Here is a 7,765-nt window from a genome sequence, read left to right on the forward strand (position 1 = left end):
TTAACGCAGACAAATTACAAACTTACAAACAAAAATAAATAATAAATAAAAAATAGAAACTAATTACAAAAAAATAATCTTAATTGAGTAACTAATCAAAACAAAATTCAGATGAGAAAAGCCAAGAAAAATATAGGAGAAAGAGAAATCGAAGAGATACTTTCTCTAAGGAGAGCTTCGCTGTGATCTTCAAAGGGATGGAAGAGGGTATAAGGATGCTTGGAAGGGTCGTTTCTGCACCTACAACGTATCTATACATCCATATAAATGAAAAAAACTGATTTGAGCGGTGGTATTGATAATTGAATGCTATGGTAGAACAATCTAGAGAAGAAATAATCATTGATTATCTTTCTGATATTATTGTATTATTTTATTGGTGTCGTAGTTGATTTAGGATCTCTAATTTATTTTATTTATAATTATATTTATATAATTATGAGATCCTTTGGAATGACTTTTGTACAATTTAACACAACAAAATCAAATGTATTAACAAAATAAAATTTTAATTTATGTTAGTTAATTTTATGATTATGTTTATGTAACGATTAGATTTTCGGATCTTTTGTTTTAATGATTATGTTTATGTCATGGTATTTGTCAAGACTATCTAGATTTTAACTTTCTTTTATATTTTTTGGTTAAAGATAATTTTTTCCACCACCTTACACTTGAACTTTCCAGCAGTGTAATTAGATCAAAATTTCTCTTGCACTTTTCAGCAAAAGAAATAAATAACCATTCAAAGAATGCATTGTTTTAGGATCTTGTTTTCCACCTCACTTACTATGATTCTTCCCTACTCTGTCAATTGACTGTGAGTGTGACTTTGCTTCAACTTATCTTTTGTAGGCTAGAAACTAGTTTATTTTGATAGAAAAGCATTTTTAGAAGATTTAGAAATACATTTTGTTAATGCTCATTAATAAATAAATGCATTGCTATGGAACACGCACAGGATTAAACCCATGATCTCGATATCACCTTAAGGGTAGGAGGTGCCATTTGATTCAAAGACCATCCACAACTCATCTCTGACATTCATTCAGCATTTTTTACAAATAGGCCACAACAAATATGAAAAATAGCCAGACAGCATCAAGATATCTTTCTGAACACTAATGAGATACATTACATTACAAAATCCAGCCAAATAACAATCATATTACAATAACTACATGCTACCACTCTATCAACATATCCCTCGCTGCTTTCATTTGTTTGTACATGAATACCTGTCAAAAGAACTTGCCAAGATGACTGGGAATGACAGCCAAATCACAACCTCTCCACTCAACGAAGACCGGTGATCAAATAAGCTCAAGTTTGAAATTTCTTCTGATCCAAAAAACAATTCGTTTGATGTATTTTTTAGATATTCTCAAACTCAAAAATCTTGACCTTCTTTGATCATCATTACCATTCGTTTTTCTTGCCAAGGTCCAGCTATGATTCAACTGTCATTCTGAACTAACTAAGCTTGCTGCACTTGCTCACATATAGAGGAACAAAAATAGCCATAAAGGCTAAAGTAAACTGGAATACCTGCCACATACTATGAATCTTGAGCATTTATTATGCTACGCCATTGTCAAGCCAACTCTTTTGACAGCATATAGCGGAAAGTAAATTTGTGAGGGGTCCACTCAATTCCCTTCCAAGTTCTTTTGTGCCGACACTGCTGAATGCTCTTCCTTTGAGTGTCAGGTACAAAATGCTCAATCATCTGCACCAAATCACCTGAGCACAAACCTGAATCCTTTGCAAAAGACTCTACTATCTTTGGTAGGAGGATTTTCTGATCCTTACGTATGCTGAAGGTCGATTGAATGTACTCTTCTTTCGCAACTTCCAGCTCCTCAAATACTCTCTTGGAAGTGTATATGCGGACCTAAATAAAGAATAGTCCATGAGAAAGATCCTAGGATAAAATTGAATGCTATAAAATAACAAATCTCACTTCCATTCCTGTCATGCTATATTAAGTCCAAGTGATTTTATTAAATGCCACCCAACTTAGACCCTATATTCAGCTCAGCTTTGACAAATTTGTTATCAATGGGTGTCAACCTACTGGGACCTGCAAGGTAGGCCATTTAGACAACAATTTCAACATTCAGCTGTGTGGTGGAGTCATATGAGGTATGACTTCAGCTTAGGCATATGATTTTGAATTTGCAGCTTCTGGAATTATTTGAAAGTCCAAAACAGAGAAGCAAGTTACAAAGTAATAACAATGTGTCATGCAAGCAAGTAATTCATTCAATGCCATTGAAGAAACTTTTGTATTATGCCCACAAGTCTGGACTTTCAGAATATTAAACGATCTTAATTATATGGGAAAAAAATTGAAGTCAACATCAGATTTGTTAATTCTGGATGAACTTCAAGAAACATTTGTTTGCAATTAAAATCATTTTCCAAGGAGACAAATAGTATAATGAACACTGTCAGGATAAAGGTCTACCGCAGGATCAGAATAGCTTCCAGAACAAAGTGCAAAATGTAGAAGAGGTTCAGGGTGCTCAATTGCATATGCTTTCCGTGCATCTCCAACCTTGAATTTTGTCTTTGAGGAAAACAACAGCCACAACCACTGGCAGCAAAAGTGAGCTAAATCAGTCCTAATCAAGTAGGAGGTATAAAAATTCCAATCATAAATAAATAACATGTTGAGCCCAACAACTAATCTCTACCAGATAAACAGGATCATAAGTACAAACAGGTTTTTTTTTTTTTTTGAGATTAAACAGCGAGTACAAACAGGTTTTTAATCTTTTGATTTTAATATCAGGAATGGGATTTACTTGTCCTGGACGAGGCAATCGACATCCCAGGATAGAGCTTTGTATCATGTCTACACTTATGGTGTGACCCCCAATATTATATGCAGCCTGCATCAGGCACAAGCTTATGTAAGCAACTTATACACCATTTTCTCCCCTTCAGAAAATACCAGAGAAGTACTACTCACCTTAAGTAGTACAGACACTCTGTTAAGATTATTCTGTGGAATCCCATAGACCAAAAATGCCTGTTGGACAATAGACAACAAATGGGTTGGTTTTCCTAACAGACTCGAGCAAAATAAGAAAAACAGTAACGTGAGATTTAGGGTTTCTTGGCTATAGGAATTTACATGCATTATTAGTGCATTGTGGACATTAATCCAAAAGGCTAGCTTCTCCTCATGTTTCATCTTTCTAGGATCAACTTCTTCCAATTGAGAAACAAGCGACCTGCAAGGGAATGGTTCTTTAGCCTCATTAGTATTTGCAAGGAAATTGTTATGAGAGCAGAGGTTATGATGCCTGAAAGTCAACAATATCATCACACTTCACAAAAAACCTTCTTTTCATTTAATGCATTAGAAGATTCTGTAGTGCTAATACTAAGAGGTAACTATTAGAAACCAAGAATAAAACAAAGGAATCACTTTTTAATGCTGATTGTACATCTTCAGAAATCATTAACCATGAAAAATTTTAAACATACTGTATAAGTACAACAAACTAATGCAAATTGCAAGTCACTGAGAAAACTGCTGCTCACACAAAGGTAGAGCTCAAGTCAGCTTAGTGTTGCATCAAACTATAGCATATTGGTCCAAAGAACCATATTTCCATGATGCTCATTTTGTGCTTTTTAGAATTTTGTTTACCAATTTCCTATTCCTTTTTGTGTTCTTTTTAGATACCAGATGGAGCATAAAGAAAGCAAGACCCACTGAAAGTAGACCAAATAGCACGACAAAGGTTATAAGGATTGTTACAGTAAGAAAGGCTCACTTAAATCTTCGTAGCATGTATTCAATTTCTCTTAACTTCTGACGATCTCTACATAGCAGCTGCACCTTTGCCATGGTGCAGTAAGGTCCACTGAACTCTTTTGACCCCTCAATGTGGAAAGGGTTATCAAAGTTTGAATTGAATGATGAAAAATTCTTGCACTGTGAGCTCCACTTGTCACTCGGACCTTGTGAAGAATATTCATTTAGTGATGATGATAATGCAATGGGGGAAGAAGGGTAGTCATGATTGATCAAAGGTGGGTCTGCAAGTTCACAATATATGGCTGAAATGCACTTAATCATCTCCTCAGAAAGCCAGTTTGGTGTCTCTGGTATATGATTTGAGATACAGGTCCCAAGATGCTCCGCCAGACTTACGCTGGAAGTAGTAGTCTGAGCTTGCTGAAGAGATAACATTTGAAGCCACAAATTAGCTACGCCCATATTGTCATTCAAGCCAACTATAGGTACTACTGATTAGTGGAATACTGTACAAGGAAAATGTTAATGGCATCTTGGCTACTATACTAATATTTGCATAGAAAGTTACCTCCATCATTAACAAAGGTAGGGAATGGTACAAGCCTACACCTTTATTTAAAAATTTCATAGGAGGAGAAGTTCTAGTTAAACAAGCTGAACGCTGAGAAAGTGAAGACTGGCTGCGATGAATACTAAAATCCAGCTGCTTTTGTGTCCCCCAAATGTCATTGCACTCTTGTAGTGGATTGCCAATTGAATTTTGAGGCAACATATGATGAGTGGAGTGGGTGGCTGAATCTTCTTTCTCTGACATAATATCATATTCAGGTACTTTTTGAAACATTCCTTTGTTCAATCTTCCCTCCACAGTTGACTCAGATGATTTTTGTTGATCAAATTTTTTCCGATACAAAGAAAGAAGACATTGTTCCAAATACACAACTTCTAGTTCTAACACTGCAATTTCCTTGATCAGTCTTTGGGCAGGCTGATGTCAAGAAAAGGAATTATCAAATAGTTGTTAGAAGCAAGATTAGCAGAGTCAAATGTGCCAAATACTAGAACTAATTCAAGCATTTAGCATATTATTGGATGAAATTGTAAATATAAGCACCAAGCCTCAGGTCTGTTGTTTCTCCATTTCAAATTTTATTGGGGACTAGCCAAAGTCCCAAGTTGACAGGAAAAGAGACCATTATTTACTTTTGCTTGGCTATATCTAATGCATCTTTCAGCTTGACATATTTTCTTTACTTTTTCAAATTCTTCAAGTAACAGAAAGAAGTGTATCACAAATGAAGTTCTCTGGAATATCTTCTGCACATGCTAATTAATAAAGAAAAACACAGAAAATGCATCCCGATAAACAATGTAGTGATCAGTATGTGATCTACGGGCAGCTGTATCACAACAAACACACATTTTACAAAGAGAAATTACCTTGGGGACTGAGTTATCTACCATAGCATCATGTGAAAGAGGCCGATAACTTAATGCCTTCTCTAATACACGCCGTACCACAAATTGGTCATGTAATCGTCTTTGAAGCTGCAGAACCTACACAAGAGAGAGATGTAAGGTATAGTAAATAACTCAATGGATGTGTATTAGGAGGACATCTGATCTTGATCATGTGATTGAAGCTTGACTAACTATACATAGCAAGGACACTCCTATATTCAAGTCCTTTTTACATTCTGCCTCAGCCACCTTATATTTGGGCACTGAAATTCCAGTTTCCTTGTAGCTAATTAGTTGTATCACATTTCACTGCTTTGGGTATGGGAGTTGTTTATCAATAATCTGGGTCCAGTCTAGACTAACTATTTTACATATGGCATAATGCAGGTTATTTGAGATTGAAAATGTACCCTTCCCTTCCATACATAATGTATTTATGTATTTACCATGCAATCATAGTGTTGGCTGCAGGAAGCCAAAAGTGAAGCACAATATAAGTTGTCCTTTTATGGGATTCTCAATTTCACAAAGATTAAGAACAAATGGTTAATGGAGTATTGAATGCTAAAAATGTCTTATTCAGTAACCAGATGTTGCATTATATTTCTCAAAACTCAAAATTGTCTTAAATAACCCACAGTGATGAGTTCACATAAGTAAAGACATATACCTCTTGCTTCAAAGAACTTTGAATGTCACTGTTAGGGGGTTGTTTCTTCTTGGCTTCAATACAGGCCTTAGGTTGTCCGAATTCCTTTTTTGAAAAAGAAAAAAATGGATTATAATCATTATGGGAAATTATAATAGCAAAAAAATTAGACCAGACTTGTAAATGAGCAGGGAATTAATTATGACTTCTGAATGAGTGCTCAGGAGCTATCTAATATGACTGCTTTCTCTAGTAAATGTCATCAGAAAATTACAATATATATGCAAAAAAAACTAGTTTGTACAATGGTTATAAACTCATAATCAAAGCGGACACTGCACCGTAATAAGGGTATCTAGGGGGCAGAGTAAAATTAACTTCTGGTTTAGTAGAAGAAGCCCTTACCAAAATGCTCAAGAATTAGGAAAGCAAGGTGCAAAACAGAGAATTTAACCTCTTACCATCTTAACTCGAAAAGGAGATTCAGAGATGCTATTTGATTTGTCTTCCTTGAGTTTTCTTTTAATTGGATCACTGTCATTGTAAAGGAACAAAATAAGTCACTAGGCAATGCAGCAAAATATGTTATGAAAGGTTAAATGACATTTTGTCTGTGAAAGTACTTGCAGGCAAGCAAAAAAGGAAGTATTAGCCTTTTATTATGAAAGTGATAAGGAGGAGTTAATATTTCTCACCTTGACTGAAACATAAGAATTTTTTTTCCAAAGGTTTATTTACATAAATGAATATAAAATCAGTTGAATTCTTAAGAGAACCAAAAAGGCAAAGTATCCGACAGTTAATGGGGTTTGCTAGTGAAAAATATCTAAGAACTTATTGAGAGCTTTGGTGGCACACTTCTTAGTTACACAAAGACAGCAGCAGTTGAGCCTACATTGGTGCACAGAATATGAAAATGGACAAGCTAAACAAAAATGATGATAATGAAACACATGAAGCTACCTCATAGAACGCTTGTGTCTTGAAACTTTTACTTCCATGAAGTCGAATGGCTTCAAACTAGAAACCCGCCACTTTATTTCATGCATGACAGTATCAAAATTGGCCTTAACCACACGGTTTAAACACTCACTGAAACAACGTTAGTGCCAAGCAGATACTACCATCAGATATTGACAAAGTTACTAAACAGGAAAAAGAACAGCATGACAGATGCATCCAAAGAACATTAATTGTAACAGCAAAAGCCCTGCTTATAAGTAACCTAGCACATATTGATGGAATGAGACTACTCACGGGTATGTGTTTTTGAAAGGCTCAACAAAATCTAGTGGTTAAGGACCAAATGGGTTCTCAGATATATGAAATTCAAATCAGGGAAAACAACCCCATTTGTCCTTTTGATGTGCAAGACCTAAGAAATATAGAGCAAGGATAACATCGTAAAGTATATGTGCTAGTGCTACATATAGTACAAAATACTTAAAAAAGGTGGTCATTTTTTTGACTAGTGCCTTGTCTAAGAAAGTTATACCACCTTTGAAGCTTTTGCAATGGTGGGCTTTTTGTATTGCATTAAAAGAAGTAAGACAGTTCGTGGCTTTTGATTGAAGATGATGTGCAAAAGTAAAATTCGGCCATTTAAATAGGAACAAAGTGACAACAGACAGGTTGGTGATTAAGATATATATATATATAGCGGGAGTTCAAGGGACTTGGACTTGCTTACAGTTCGGAGTTCACACAGTGCAGTCCCTATATGGATGCTATGTCACGTAACTTATGTGAAAAATGTTAAATCTAGTTACACACTCCCTCGCCATTGCACACACTCCTTACACACTCCTTTAAAATTGTGAAATCATAAAATTGTGTTTTCAAAATACTAACACGATTTCACAACTATAATTGTGAGTGTG

At 35.2% G+C, this 7,765-nt stretch overlaps 1 protein-coding gene across 1 annotated transcript; it reads right to left on the bottom strand.

Annotated features, from left to right (window-relative positions):
* Positions 1–1,007: 1,007 nt before the first annotated feature.
* Positions 1,008–7,245, bottom strand: LOC142642753 (uncharacterized). Its single transcript, XM_075817170.1, has 11 exons — positions 6,849–7,245; positions 6,347–6,419; positions 5,907–5,990; positions 5,216–5,332; positions 4,344–4,763; positions 3,792–4,195; positions 3,143–3,242; positions 2,978–3,037; positions 2,811–2,897; positions 2,471–2,599; positions 1,008–1,894 (listed from the first exon to the last, which is right to left on the bottom strand). Exons 1-11 carry the CDS (start codon positions 6,932–6,934, stop codon positions 1,595–1,597), a joined length of 1,860 nt encoding a protein of 619 aa, XP_075673285.1. The 5' UTR covers positions 6,935–7,245; the 3' UTR covers positions 1,008–1,594.
* Positions 7,246–7,765: the final 520 nt, after the last annotated feature.

Source organism: Castanea sativa, chromosome 7, assembly GCF_040712315.1.
Source record: "Castanea sativa cultivar Marrone di Chiusa Pesio chromosome 7, ASM4071231v1".
NCBI lineage: Eukaryota > Viridiplantae > Streptophyta > Magnoliopsida > Fagales > Fagaceae > Castanea > Castanea sativa.

What these genes read in the sequence shown, in the direction of transcription:
- LOC142642753 (XM_075817170.1), bottom strand. Translation starts at nt 6,934, where the DNA reads ATGCATGAAATAAAGTGGCGGGTTTCTAGTTTGAAGCCATTCGACTTC. An exon ending in AGACACAAGCGTTCTATGAG is followed by an intron (nt 6,420 to 6,848) that starts GTAGCTTCATGT and finishes TTACAATGACAG; the next exon opens with TGATCCAATTAAAAGAAAAC. An exon ending in AAAGTTCTTTGAAGCAAGAG is followed by an intron (nt 5,333 to 5,906) that starts GTATATGTCTTT and finishes TCTCTTGTGTAG; the next exon opens with GTTCTGCAGCTTCAAAGACG.